Consider the following 15,603-nt stretch of genomic DNA (forward strand, 5'->3'; position numbering starts at 1 on the left):
GGGGGCTCACAGCTCTCAGGACAACCACGCCTGCTGAGATCGTGATTCTGGACTTCTGGCCTCCAGAACTGTAGGACAATAAACATTGGTTGTTTGACCCACCTGCACTTTGTGACAGCAGTCCCAGCAAATGAAGACAGCTGGCACCACCTGAGGCAGCTCAGCCTCTCTGAGCCTTCATTTACTGTCATCACAAGGTGGATAGCAATAGTACCTGTAGCCACAGGGCTGAGGTGAAAGGAGTTTAGTGTGTGTGGAGCAGGGCACAGCACACAGGGAGTGCTCAATAAATATCAGCTGGGAGTTAGTCTCCCCTTCGGGTCGGGACGCACGGAAAACCAGATTGCCTTCAAACAACGATGTGCACCAACCTAGAACACCTGGGTGAGCTGAGCTGCTTCAACTCCCCAAGTCCTTCCAAAGTAGGAAATCAAGGTATTAGAAATGGCCTGGAATTCTCAAGGGGAGAAAATCCATGAATGCGAGGTAACATACACACCCATTTGTGTGACCATCTTCAGAAGGCATCCTTAGTGACCAAGGCAGAAAAGGTAGCATTGTTCATAGATAATGTATTAATATCATTATTTAATTTTTGAGTTGCATGGTTTCCTTTTAGTCTAATACTTTACTTCTGGTAAGCTAACATTAGTTTTTATACAAATGATTTTAAGACCAATAATAACAAAATTTGTTTTTGAATTTTATAATACTTTCTGTGCAAAATAGAAATGAATTTTTTTCTTTCTTTTTTTTTTTTTTCTTTGAGACAGGGTCTCACCCTTGCGCAGGCTGGAGTGTAGTGACAAGATCTCAGCTCACTGCAGCCTCAACTTCCCCAGGCTCAGGTGATCCTCCCACCTCAGCCTCTCGAGTAGCTGGGATGACAGACACACACCAAAACACCCAAGTAATTTTTATATTTTTTGTAGAGATGGGGTTTCTCCATGTTGCCCAGGCTGGTCTCGAACTCCTGGGCTCAAGCAATCTTACCGCCTCTGCCTCCCAAAGTGCCTTCCACTGAATAACTTCAGGGGACACCACTGACACAGTATATACCTTCTGAGATGAGGGCACACCTCTGCACCGCAGTCTCACGAATGATGCCCACTGTCATTGTTTGGCACAGTAATCAAGATAGCAAGCCCATGTTTAAAACTGACCACATCTTAAATGGTAGCATACTTTCAGTCAACAATATGACAAACTTCCTCAAACACTCAGAAGGTTCATTTATAAGTATTCATGACTGACCAGTTTACCATGGCTCCTAATAAGGGAAAGCTGAGGTACGTGTGATAAAAATAGCTATTACTATAAAGCAAAGGTTTAATTTTATTATAGAATTTGCTGACTGTAGGTCTTCCAAATGATGATCTTAGGAAACTCTTAAAGCTATTAATATACAGAATCATGACTACAATGCAATCATCTTTACTTACAATTAAAAACAAGTTCTCTGGTGGTTCTCAAATGAAAGAATAAAAAGAAAAATAGAGAAAAAAATAGAGAAACAATTTTCTATTTCCATAGAGTATTTGTGCTTAAATTTTCTTATGTCTTGGGTTTCCAGGTATATCAATCAAATAATGTTTAATTTGATAATGCACACTAGAAACATTCTTTGCCCCCGTCCAATCCATTTTCCATGCTATGACCTGAGAGTTTTCAGACTTAACTGAAAGTTGCTTATGTTTATGATTATCGTTTTATTATTAAGCCCTAGTATACTGACTGATCATCTATGAAATTCAGGGTTCTACCAGAAATCTGTAGGGTTGACCTGAGAAAGTGATGGTTGTGATGGATATTTAACATTTGCATACTCCACTACTTCCAAATTCGACTCTGAAAGTTTATCATGAATTCAGATGTTGAGGGCTTAAAGAACAAAAATACACTTTACATCCTAACAGGCCTGAACCTGACCTCTTCCACACCTTTACATTTTTCAAAGCAAAAATAACTATTTAAAAACACTGCATGATGCTGTGATCTACTTGGATCTACGTATTGCGCTTTTTTTTTTTTTTGAGATAACATCTCACTCTGTCACCCGAGCTAGAGAGAAGTGGCACAATCTCGGCTCGCTGCAACCTCTGCCTCTCAGGTTCAAATGATTATTGTACCTCAGCCACCCGAGTAGCTGGGATTACAGGCACGTGCCACCACGCCCGGCTAATTTTTGTATTTTCAGTAGAGATGAGTTTCGCCATGTTGGCCAGGTTGGTCTGGAACTCCTGGCCTCAAGTGATCTGCCCACCTCAGCCTCCCAAAGTGCTGGGATTACAGGTGTGAGCCACCACAATCAGCCTCTGTGTAATGCTTTAGTCCTGTAAATCTGACAAACTGTCAGAACAGAGAGCACGTGGACCTGTTCTGTATGATAAGCACTTTTAAGTGAAACCCTTTAATGAGCCTCGTTAGATTATTCTTGTTTGGGAAGAACGCTGGCTGAGGAAGAATTCGATAAGAGCTGACATAAGGAGACGAATGGGAGACAGAACACAGTATATGTAATATTAATATTCTCCAGCAATCTCTAAAGTCAAGTTCAGCTCCATACCTAGCCTTATAGGTCTATCTCTATGTCCCTGAAGACCAGCCTTCCTCCCAGAAAGATTCAGTAGTAACAGCTTAACAGGTACCAGACCAATTTAAATGATCATTCTGGATGAATGGATGTGTAGTTATTTAGAAATATGAGAAGCAAGTATTATTCTTTATAAACCTTTTAAAAATATTCTTGATTCTGTAATGGAAACTGATAGATAAAAGTTGTTGAGTTGGTTTTCAAGAATTCAGCCAACTTTTTTTCACTTTTATAGAAAAGTGATAAAAAGGTTTAAGTTTTGATGTATCAGAAATTTTTACTAGAAGACTTTTCACTAAACTTTCTTTAGAATATGGATACCCAAAACAAGAAAAGAAGCCAAATTCTAGACTATACTTTTGATTCATAAAATATACATTAAATATGAGATTCAAATATTTTAATAATACTTTGGCTCAAAAACTTTATTTTTCAGTAGTAAGATATAAAAGAACTACTTTATTCTTGTCTTTAAAAAACAAAAAATATAAATACGATCTTTAAATCCCTCCAGAGTTTTAGCACTGTCATGAAAATATGATTTTCAAGTAGAATTTAAAGGGTTGGGTTTTCTAAAATATTTTCTTCTGCTATAGCTTAAGTGATAGCAAAAGACAGACCAAAAAAAAAAAAAAAGCAAAGGAAGGAAGGAAAGGAAAGGAGAAAGGGAGCTAAGAAGAAAGGAAACAAGGCCTGCAGGCAGGAAACAAACTTTGATATTTTATGAAATACAGTTTAAAATCTGGAGCTATTGTTGAACATAACTTTAAATAGTTACCACCATGCCCTAGCCCAGGGGTCAGCATACTTTTTCTGTAAAGAACCACGTAGAAAATATGTTAGGCTTTTAGCCATACGACCTCCATTGCCACTACTCAACTCTGCCACTATTGCATAAGGAGCCAAAGATCATTCATGAGCAAATGGGCACGGCTGTGTTCCAATAAAACTTTATTTACAAAAACAGGTGGTGGGCCACACTAGGCCTGCAGGTTAGCAAACTCCTGTGCTAGACTCGGGTTTGTATGGTGTCCCTGCAAACTTCTGAGGCTGACAAATGAGTCATCAGTGTCACACAGAAGAAAAGGCTCCTCTGTCTGTCTGAAAACCAGGGCTTTGGGATTTAAGTTCCCTTGCCATAAAAGCTAGCAAAACAGTTATTCTTTCAAGTACAAATGACCTATGGATTACTCCACAAAGCATTCCAAGTTAGTGATATTGTTATCAGCTGCTTGGCAGTGAGGAGCATCTTACTATTACACACTGGCTCTGTGTTCTTTCTATTCTTTATAGCCCAGAAATGGGTGGTATATAAGCAACTTTAGAAACGCCGTGTGATTTCTCATGAAGCTAAATAAAAATACAAGGATTTAAAAAGCTGCTGGGTTGTTCAATGTCAGAAGTGGCTACGCACTCACAGGGCAGAAAGCAGGTCCTTCCTCCAAGACCGTCATGTTTGCCAACACTATCTGTCCCCACTTAGGTGGCTCTCACCTGGGATTCTGTTTCTCTCACTACTGAAAGGAAAGGGGTTTGCCTAGGACTTAACAAAAAGAGATAGGCAATCAGATAGTGAAGACGATTCAGAGATACTAAAATGCTAGAAAGCTTAAAATAATTTGTATGTTGCAAGGGTGGGTTCATGTTAGAGATTTTGAACCATATACATATTATCAAACATAGTAATTAGAATAACATTGAAAAAGGAGGAAATATCACAAGGAGAGGGAGAAAACGTTTCTCTGGGACACAAGGAAAAGCAGGGAAACCAATGTGGTAGATAAGATCTCTACTTAGCTTAGAACTAGTCCTCCCGTTCTCTTCCCACATGTGTGGAGTGCACTTCCCCACACCTTCACTTTCAGTTTAGCAGGTTTGCTTTGGTCACTGCAATGTTAATGGGGCTGCCATGAACAAAGCTTGAAGAGCCTTCATGCAATGGGCTTGTGCTCTGGTGCCTCTGACATCCCACGAGTGAAAGAGATCTCCATTTGCCCCCTTTTCTAAATAGGATGGGTACAGATGGAGCAAAACTACCCTGCTGGACCCCACCTAGATCAGCTGACTCCTGGGGAACCCACAGAGGCATGAGTGAAATCTATGCTTGTTGCCATAGGCCTTTGATGTTCTGTAGTTGTTTGTTACCCAGAATTTTTGTAGCAAAAGCTAACTGATACAATTAACAGCTTATATTTACTAAGATCTCTTCTAAGTTGAATGAAAAATATATCAAACGTTCCCTTTTAATATAATCTCTATTTCAATCTAGAAACAGGCTGAGTCCACACCAAGTTGGTAAACTGGTAGCCTGATAATGTATTTCATTTGACTTGCACGTTGCTGGCACACAAATGTTAAAACGTATACACACATACAATTGTCAATATTTAAGAAATGTAGAGATTTCCCATAAGACCAAATTTCCAGATTCTCTTGAAACATAAGACTGGCAGCTCTGGCAGGATCTCCACTGGGGGTGGGGTGACAATCCACTGGCTCTCTTGAGAGACGGTCCTGCATTCTGCAGCGTGTCACCCTTCCTAACGCCCTCCAGCACCGAAAGCATCAAATGCCACTCACACAACGGCTGGGCTGTTGCCTCCTTTTTATAATATTTAAGAAAAAAGTAAGTATTTTATTTTTTAAAAATGAAATCCTAATTTATCAAATATTCTTTTCTTAAAACTCATCAAGCCATGACACACATAGGTGAGGTATGTGAATTTTTGACATGGCCCTTTCTGCAGTTTAGCTCCCCAGGACTAAAGTTTTCAGTTGTTGAACCCTCACATTCACGTATTTAAAGATTAGATTGCAAAGAATGACTGGAGTCCAGGTCATTTTTGCCAGACTCTTCATGAATTCTGAATTAATTTCTTCCTCTTGGTGCCAATTTAAAAAGTATTGCAGCTGAAGCAGTTAAGTTATTTTTTTTTATGTCATGCAGGTGCCTGAATTTTTAATGACAGAAGGAAGGAAAGCTTCTGGTCAGTTTTGGGGAAGAGTTTTTTCCTATTATCTTTAAACATGGGAAGAACAGTCCATGTGAAGTCCTAGAGTGACCAGAGCACACCGCCACCTGGCACACGCTCCGCTCCCGCCTCGTTACCTGGGAAACACGTGGTCAGGTGTTCCATCAGTGCTTCTTGGGTGACAGGTTTTCTTGCCGAGTTCATGGCTGAGATGGCCAAGCAGAGGATTTCCCCGAGTGGAATAAACTGAGACTGACTGATGGGAGACATACTGATTGGTGATACATCACCTGCGGAAAGACAGTTTTCAAGTGAGCGGTTCATTAAAAGAGCCGGTCGTCTGTCAGACACACACCTTCACCCGTCCACACCCCTCCCACCTTCACGCACCCACCCAGCCCTGGTCTGATGAACACAGTCAGCTCCGAACACAGAACTGCTTGCCAATTCCACTCTGAACACAGAAGCCACAGCCAATCCCACTCAGGTAGAAAGACTTTCACACGCAGTGGAAGCTCCTACTGCCTCAACAAATAAAACCACCCTTTAACATCTGAGATCTCATTTAAATAGTCCTAGTACGGAAAGTCTTGCCACAACAGGCTTTTATTTCCGTTTTTATTAACTTGGAGCTGATTTATTTAATAACTGCCAGTCATATCCCGACAAATTGCATTTGTGTAACTTGATGATTCATTCATTCAAACACTGAACGCCTTTACGCATCTGCTGGGGGCACAGGAGCTGCAGAGAGTGAGTGCGTGCCTCTCCCCAAACACCTCTGCCCTCAGTTTCTATTTAAGTGGAGGAGACAGACAAGTAGATCAAAGTTCCCAACGTTGTGTGGCAGGCTCACAAGAGAACAGAACAACACCTGGGCGCTGCGAGAGGGAGGATAATGGCGCACGGGGAGGTGAGGGTGGGGCTCAGAAGCAGGAAGTTCCAAGGTTCCACCAAGGAGGTGTAATCTGAACCCAGTGCTCAAGAGTAGGCGTGTCCCTGCGGGGCTGGGACCTATAAGCAGATGTTCTCTGGGGCACAGAAGAGAAGGGGGACAGGTAGGTAGGGACGACCATGAACAAAGAGCTGAGTGTCCAAGCTCTGCATTCTATGAGGGGTGGTGAGCCATGGAAGGCCAAAGGCAGGTGTGGATTTCAGAAAGATGACTGTGGTGGTCGTGGGGATGATGGCCTGGGAGGGGTGGGAGAAGGCAGATTACAATTCCCTCAGAGACTGTGGCCTGCTGCACGCTAAAAGGGCCTGTGGAGGCAGGAGAGGCTGAAGATCCCTTATCGGAGGGGTGATGGACGGTGACTCTTGAGATGTCAACCTACAATGCAAATATCGGTCTTCATTTCTCGTCTTTATGCCACAGTGCAGTGATTTTTCCAGTGATGCTCCAAGGATGCCTAGAATTTCCTGGAATATTTCTGGTACAGAGGTGCCCCCAGCAGAAGCAGAGGCTGGGAGAGTAGGAAAGTCAACTTCTGTCACCTGAGTGCCACCTGTTTTATACCTGGGGTTCTCCAAGGTTGCACTTGAAAAGACGTCCTACACAAAGAGGATGCAAATTATCAACATGGTAGAACAGAGAAGGGCTCACGGGGTCTGTTAAGTTTCTAATCTGATTTCCTAAATGTACGTACATAATCTCTCCTTTTTTGTTTCTGAAGCACGTAATAAGCTACCATGGCTGACGAAAACCGAGACTCGGGTGAGCCTGTGGCATCAAATAACACCCTCCCCGACAAGGTGTCTGGCTGCTCTGGCGTGGACCAGCCTCCTCACTGTCAGGTACTTAAAGCCGTGCCCAGCCATAGTCCCCAGTTTGCAGGAGGAGTGCACAGTCCCTGCTGCTCTGATGGGCTAGACGAGAAATGGTTTGCTAGACGAAATCAGGCACCCGGGCCTGGGATGAAGATCAGCATGTGTGGGGAGAGTCCAGCAGGTGCCTCGGACAAAGCAGCAGGACTCCAGAGCCCAAGGCCCAGGCCTCACCCCCTTCCCAAACCCAGCGCAGTTCAATGCCCCCCTTCCCTGGACCACATGGGGCTCCCATCAGCTCTACTGTAGCTCCACTCTCTGCAAGCTGGATATGAGAAGGATAAGACATTGTCCCAGTGGCCAGAGGGAGACAGGAGCACCCACATCCAGAAAAGAAGGAAGAGAGAAAAATCAGCAGAAGCCAGGAACTGACCTAGCTCAGAAGCCACATGTTTCTGGGGCCTATGGGTCACAGGCATCAAAAAGAGATGCCCTCGGAAACATCCTTGTGATATTTTGTGGGGCAGTAGCAGGCGAGAGTGAGTGTGAACTTGGGCCCATTTTGGGGGATGTGAGTTTCACTCATTGGCTTGTGAACCTCAATTCATATTGGTGACTCAAAAATGACAGAATGATGTGGGCTAGGACCACCTCAGTGGGCAAGTTTGCAACTGCCTAGAACAATGTATTTAAATCTTAAAGAAAAGACTTGTTATATCCTTTTTTACCCCCCAAAAAAGCTGTCTTTGTTTGTTTGTTTTGTTTTGTTTTGTTTTGTTTTGTTTTGAGACAGGGTCTGGCTCTGTGGCTCGGGCTGGAGTGAAATGGCACAATCATAGCTCACTGCAACCTTGAACTCAAGAGATCCTCCCACCTCAGCCTTCCAAATAGCTAGGACTACAGTCTGGCCACCTCTTAAAGAGCTGGCACTACAGGTGTGAGCCACCATGCCCAGCCCAAACAAAGTCTTATTCTAAAACCTAATGTGGGTTGGGCGTGATGGCTCACACCTATAATCCCAACATTTCTAGCAGTCAAGGCAGGCTGATTGTTTGAGCCCAGGAGTTTGAGACCAGCCTGGGCAACATGACGAGACCCCATCTCTACAAAAAATACAAAAATTAGCTGGGCATGGTGGCACATGCCTGTGGTCCCAGCTGCTTGGGAGGCTAAGGTGGGAAGATCGCTTGAGCCCGGGAGGTCGAGGCTACAGTGAACTGAGATTGCGCCACTGCACTCCAGCCTGGCCGACAGAGCAAGACCCTGTCTCTAAATCAATAAATACATAAGAAATATGTAAAGATTGGCTGAGTGCTGGTGCGAGCTGCAGCGGAGGTGGGAGTTGGGAAGTTCACCTGTTTGGCCCCGCCCTCCCCACAGCAGGCCCTACAGCTCAGGCACAGACAGTCTGAGACACTGGCCTGTGGTTCCTTCTCTCTCACTCCACCTCCACTGGATAGGACAGGGGCACTGAGGCCGGCTTTCTTACAGAGGTGATAAGTTAGCCCCTGAAAGTCACCCGGGATGATTTTAAAAGTCAGATGAAAAGGAAGATAGGATCAGCAGGCAAACAGGGAGAGGATCAATGCAGATTCCAGAACCTCTGGACTTGGGTATCACTTGAGAGGTTAATACCTTCTAATGTGTGCCTATTATATAACTAAGAACATCTCAGAAGATGAAAGATACTAAAATACTAACTATGATCCCCAAAATGCAGGTCGGACTATTTCCAGATTTTTGTATAGGTCATAAGAAGAAACTCGAACTCTCTGTAAAAAAGAAATGACTATTAGCAAAATTAACTGCTTAAGCTTAGGTCATGATTGTCCTTACAGATTTAGCGGAAACAATTTGTTTGGTTTCACTGCCATATTCTCGGTTAATTTCTTTTCATTCATTGCAGCCAGCTCCAAGAGGCAGCATGTTTTAAGTGTGTCTGAATGGCATTTGCTTTGGAAAAGCTCAGTTTCACTATAATAATGAATATGGGCAATAACTTTTAACTCAGAATATAGAACAAAATGGAATTTGGATGTTCTAAATAACTGTCGCCACCTCATCTCATTTTTGTGTTGCACTAAGATATATTACTTTCAACTCCTTTCCCATCCCCGAGCCCATCAGCAATGCTGTCTAGACCCTAATGCTGCCTGGTCTGTCCCCTGGATTCTATCCCTGGAGCTCCCTCGAACTGCCATCATCTCTCACCTGGTCCATCATAACTTGATGATGTTCAGCCTTCCCTCCTGCCTCCAACACTCCCCTCTCCACAGAGCAGCCAAGGTCCTCTTAGGAAAACAAAAAGCACACCACTTCCCTGCATAAAATCCTCCAGGGACTGCCTACTGCACTTAGAAGAAAAGCTGAATTCTTTGGTAGGCCTACAAGGGCCCGCATGGTCTGAACCTGTCCACCCAATGCTAGGACCACTCCCCACCTCCATCCTTACTTGCCACTCACAACCTCCTCTATTCTTTGAGCATGTCAGGCATTTCCTCAACTCGAGGTCTTTGTATTTTTTTGTGCCCTTGGCCTGGGATGCTCCTTGGGTTGACCTTTCAAGACTGGCTTTTCATGCTTTAGGTCTCAATTCAAATGGCACCTCATCAGAAAGCCCTAACCTGACTGTCTGGTCTACTGCCGTTCCAACACAGCCGAGTTTATTGTCTTCTCTCCCTGCATGTGTGCGTGTGGGTTTGGTTCACTGGTTTGCTGTCTGTCTCACCCACTCGAATGTAAGCTCTGTGACAGAAGGCAACGTGAATGCCACATTCCCAGCACCTAGAATGATGCGGTGCTTACCCAACAAATATTTGTTGAATGAATGAATATCCATTTTTAACATTATAATCCAAGGAATTTCTTAGTAATCTTAAAGGATTGTAATTTTATTAATATTTCTGCTAAATAATAGCAAACAAAAAGAGAATAAATTTAGCCATGCAATTTCTAAGACTCCCCCAATTAACTGCATGAGCAATAGTCCTCCAAACACAGCAGTTACTACAGAAAAATAACTTTATAATACAACTATTATATAGCAATAATAAATTAAAAATTAAGAAAAACGAGTACATTTTTTAAAAGAATAATTATATATTAAGTGAAGTTTAGAACATGCATTTAAGATCGGTATTAAAGGAATCACCAGTGTCTCTCAACACAACATAAACATTATTCAAGTTTACCATAATCTTCTGTGGATCTTATATAAACCTGCTTAATGAGCCAACTAGTCATATTTAAGACCAACATGGCACATGTATATATATATATAACAAACCTGCACGTTGTGCACATGTACCCTAGAACTTAAAGTATTTAAAAAAAAAAAAAAAAGATATGCTACCAGAAAATTCTTCCAATTACTGGACCACATTTATTTCTTCAAAGAAGAAAAAACAGAATGTAAGTACTGCTAAAATATTGTTGGTCATGATAATCTACATAATCTACAGAAACTACCATATTTTGCATGAAACGTGAATTATAACTTACTTGTCTATAATTTATAGGATGGATTTTTCTGTCTTCAGAATTAGTTCAGAACACATTCATAACAACAACTCATCTTAAAGCACACTGGCACTTTGTCAGCTACAAAATTCTTTCTAAACTGCTATAATTCTGTCCTATTGTTCTAAAAAAGAAGGAGTAGATAGGTTTTAGTTCAGCTTTATTTTCTTACGAACATCCATTTAAGTACAGTCCTCAGAGGACTTTTGTCAAATCTAGGCTATTTCAGATAAAACCAAACTCGGTGTCCTGGACAAAGGAAGCATTCCATAGATTTTTAAGTGAGCTTAAAATGTGAAAAGACATGAAAGGATTACAATTGTAAGTAAACTTCTGTTTTAAGAGCACTTAACATTTAAAATGCATGAGTGAAAACGTGGACACTGCTTTCATGTGAGGTCACCGTCAGCTGACTGGCATGAAGAGAAACAGTAGCCGGGTGGATGATGAGGGGCGTGGAAGATGGACCCCCTCCAGGAGAGGCGGAACAGCCCAGGCAGCGCGGGAGGCAGCATACTGAGCCCAGGCAGCGTGGGAGGCAGCATACTGAGCCCAGGCAGCGTGGGAGGCAGCATACTGAGCCCAGGCAGCACGCGGAGCTGAGCCTGGGGAGCTGCGGCAGGTTCAGGCTCCCCTGGGGCAGGCTGGTGGTGAGATACAGAGAAAAATAGACCAACCAGATCCTGGTTGACAAGAAGGCTTAGATCTTATTCTTGATGTTGATGGGGCACTGCTCATGTTTTCATACAGACAAAAACACATGATATGCTTGTATGAGAAAATCACTCTTGTGCAACTGAGGAGAAAGAGCTAGTGACTCCTAAAACCACTCGCGCAACGGACAACAGGCAGAGGTCCTGCAGATGCCAACCTGCTCTTTGATTGTCTACAGCTAGTCACCCCTACCTCAGGAAATAGCTTTATCAAGCGCATCCATTTTCACTATTTAAATCCCTCTGTCTACTTTCCCCGTCCAACTTTTGGCCCATTACTTTAGTTGGAGTTATTTCAAAAAAAAACTCTCTCTCACATAATTCATTCTTTCAAGAAATATCCGAATTCCTATTATACATCAATACCTTTAAGCACTCAAGTTCTAAAACTGTTCTTATCTCGGTTCTATTTGTGCAATAATAATAATAATAATAAAAAAGACTGTAATGAAGCCCTGTCCTTTATAAATGGCATTTTCACTTTTTGCAGTCATTAACTGAGGTTCCAGGAACTCCTAAGCCTGTGCACACGCAGGAGGCCAGCACCGCTCCTGGGATGTGACTTCCACAACAGTTTATACTCTCTCCTTCCTGGGTGACATCCGTAGCTTTCCAAAAGATACCTGCTCCAGAAGCCAACATAAAACTATGTCATCCCATCTTAAAGCACCCATCCTCATACAACTGTGTAAGAAAAGGAAAGCCAGAATTTCCCCAGGTGAACTGCATCACAGCAAACAGCCTGGAAAGTACTAGCCTCCATCCTCTATCTTAGCTTTCTTTAAATAATTTTTTTTTCAAGCACCAACATTCCATAAGAATTATCTTGTTTTCCTTTTAAGGTACTATTTTTCATTGCAAATGTGAATGTAATCTATTCTCTGGGTTGAAGAGTTATCTTTGACATTAATGAAGTTCTTGTACCAAAACAACTCACTTACAAATGCGGTTCTGAAACTGTACTAGTTTATAATTGGGAAATTCCCAATATACAAAAAGCATTTGAGAGATATTTTGATAAGTATCCAGTCTCTTAAAACAAAATACAATTATCTGCTCTGTGCCTGTTTCCTCATCTGTAAAATGAGAGTTTGGATGAAATGATTTCAAAGGTTCCTTCAGGCTCCTAAATCCTATGATCCTATATCAATGCAGCAGAATTCTGGCATAAAAGCATCATATAGTACGGGTGTCTAGCTCTGTTTCCATCATGCTGGGGAAACTATTTTAACACTCATCGGATCTGAAAAAGTTAGGCTTTAATTTTCAAAGAAATGGCTCCATATACTGGCTAGTAATTTTTTTTTCCTTACAATAAAGGCTTCATCATTTTCTCTTTCTAAATTCAAAGTCTTGCTCAGCTTTGTTCCTCAGAACTAATGTGTGCCCCTTTTGTTCTCTGTACTGCCAAAATTAACACTCAAGTTAAAATTATAGATGCCAATAAAATCACCACAAGTAGTGGATATTGTGATTCCTCATAAAAATAGTCAAACATGCCTGTAAAATGCACTATGGGCATGGCGACAACACAACTCTATTCCTCTCAACAAACTCTTCAGATTCATTTGCCAGGTGTTATCTTATATGCCCTTGGGTTTGGGGAAATCACCTGCTTTCTGAGGTTACAGTTAAGTGAACAACTTCTCGGTGCAGCGCCTCAGACAAATCTTGTGTTTTACAATTTAATTCAATTTATTAACCCCAATTTTATGTATTAATGCTGTTTGGTTCTTTTAACAGAAGGCTGCTACAATATTTTTTAAAAAGCTCTTCTAAAAAAAAAACACACACACACATACTTCTTTTCTATGCGCTCTCTGGAAGACCACAGCACCCATATGGTGGGGCAGAGTAGACGGCTCCCGTTACCTCACATGCTCCTGCGTTTTAAGCAGCTTTCCTTTGAAACCAGATTACTATTCTTGACTTTCCAATGTTTGTATTTAACATTCAGAAGAAAACTGGCAATGAAAAGGCACTTTTACTAGTTTACTGTAGGTTTGTTTCAAATGCCACTGATTTCAAAAGTTGAAGGCTGAGCCTGTTGGCAATAGTCAACGAAGGAAACAGCATAGAAAAGGAATTTTAGAATATTTAGAGATTCTATAACAACTTTTTAAATGTTTCCTAATGCTTTACTTCAACACCTAATGGGTATCTTAAAGCAGGTCCAATTCCTAAGCTATTATTTGAGTAAATCATTTTAATCAAAAGACAGCATAAACAGAAGACACCCATCAATCATACTGAAATACAGGTGTCCATTAGCTATTACTTACTAAGAAACTTCTAATGGGAGTAGAGTTAAACAACAGTAACCATGGTGGCTTAGGGCACCAAAAAGAATGAGTTAACGTCCCCCACATCACCCAAGCCTTTGTGCTGATCAGTCTGTCTAATGCCACTAGGTGAAGTGACGAATTAATTGGCTCATTGGTCTACAGAGGAAACTCATGATCTTCCCAGTCCGCAACCTTTTGTGAGTCGTATTAGCTATTGCTCTTGTTACTCAGATTTGACTAGAGGTAAAAAGGTTATCACAGAATAAGCAGAGACAGACAAGGCAGAAAGGGTAGAGAGTCAGGCAGAAAGGGGCCATCCATGGGGAGGGGTGGGTGAGAGCGCCCTGGCCAAGAGCCACCTTCCCCATCGCCAGAGGTGATTCCTGACATCTCTGATAGGAACAACTAAAACTTTTATTGGACCATTTAGCTATTTGCAAGACATGCGTAGCAGAAAAGGCAGGATAGAAATATGAGCCCTGGGACCAATCAGAGGCTTCCATAATTAATGCCTTTGCTAAGGCTCCCCACTATAACCCATCAACTGCGTCCAGGGTGGTATATGTTAGGCACATGGAATAAACCTAGCCGAATGCTTTTACACGGCAGGTCCTCAAACGCATGTAGAATCAAAAGGTCCTACATACATAGACAAGAAGAGGCAAGGCCCTGCTACCTTACGAGATGTTTTCCAACACCAGCTGCCACTTGTGCTCCAGTCCTTCAACCAGAATGAAGTTAAAGCCATTTAGCAACAGTGATAAAATGATGATGAAGTACCAGTCCTAGATGACAACAATTAGCAAGATCTCCCAGATGTCCTGAAATTCTGTAAAGCACCTGACCAACAAGAGCACCTGAGTAATATGACGTCTTCCTTTTCCTTAAGTGCATCACATAGGACAGAACATGAATTCCTATTTTAAGCCACCCTGTACTTCTCTTCCATGTTCATTCTGCAGCATAACCTGGCCTAACACTAGACATTAGATGCTCCAATTTCCACTGATGATATTTCCCAGCTTCAGCTTATAAATCAGTCTAACAACTCTAGGTCACACATTCACTTTCCCTCCTTTTAAGTGAGAATCACCAGAGCTGTTTCTCAGTCTTTGTATTCTCTGCTTCATCAGTTTAGGGATGACAACAGTAGTGGGACTGATTTCTGTAAAATATAATTGTAATAGGACAGGAAGGCCTAATTAAATAAACTACAAATATGGACAGGTTGACAGTTCCCATATTACAACAAAATTATACTGATTGACTGCTACCAACCCCCCTAAAACTGAACACCCTCCTACCCCTTCCAACTGCGATGGAGGTCATTATGAAAGGCCTATGTAAGAATTCAGAGGCATGAAAGAAAGGATGGAGGATCAGATCAGATACACAGAGGAAACTTCCAAGTCCATGTACAATTAAGTAACTTTTCTCTCTTCAGTTCAGCATTACAAGATGGTGGTAAAGGCCATGAGCTTTGTAGTCAAAAGTCTAGGTTCAGAGCCCAGTTCTGCTCCTCATTGGTTGTGTGATTTGGGGCAAATTATTTAATTTTTTGAGTTTCAATTTCTTCTTTTGTAAAGTATACATACTGATGTCTACCTCGTAGACTCACTGAGAGGATTAAATGAGATAATGGATGTTGAGTGCTTACCCTGTCCCCGAGACCTAATACATATTTAATAAATAGTAACTAGTATTAAAAATACCTTCCCTGGTTGGGCACGGTGGCTCACACTTGTAATCCCAGCACT

General features: G+C 41.9%; 1 protein-coding gene across 3 annotated transcripts in view; it reads right to left on the reverse strand.

Annotated features, from left to right (window-relative positions):
- STOX2 (storkhead box 2) overlaps positions 1–15,603 on the reverse strand; it is a 117,444-nt gene that overhangs the window by 15,742 nt on the left and 86,099 nt on the right. For all 3 annotated transcript variants that reach the window (XM_050791677.1, XM_050791679.1, XM_050791678.1), the window contains one exon: positions 5,703–5,855. In XM_050791677.1, the coding sequence (XP_050647634.1) occupies positions 5,703–5,855 (153 nt within the window). The remainder of the gene's footprint in view (positions 1–5,702; positions 5,856–15,603) is intronic.

This window comes from Macaca thibetana, chromosome 5, assembly GCF_024542745.1.
Source record: "Macaca thibetana thibetana isolate TM-01 chromosome 5, ASM2454274v1, whole genome shotgun sequence".
In the NCBI taxonomy this organism is placed as follows: Eukaryota; Metazoa; Chordata; class Mammalia; order Primates; family Cercopithecidae; genus Macaca; species Macaca thibetana.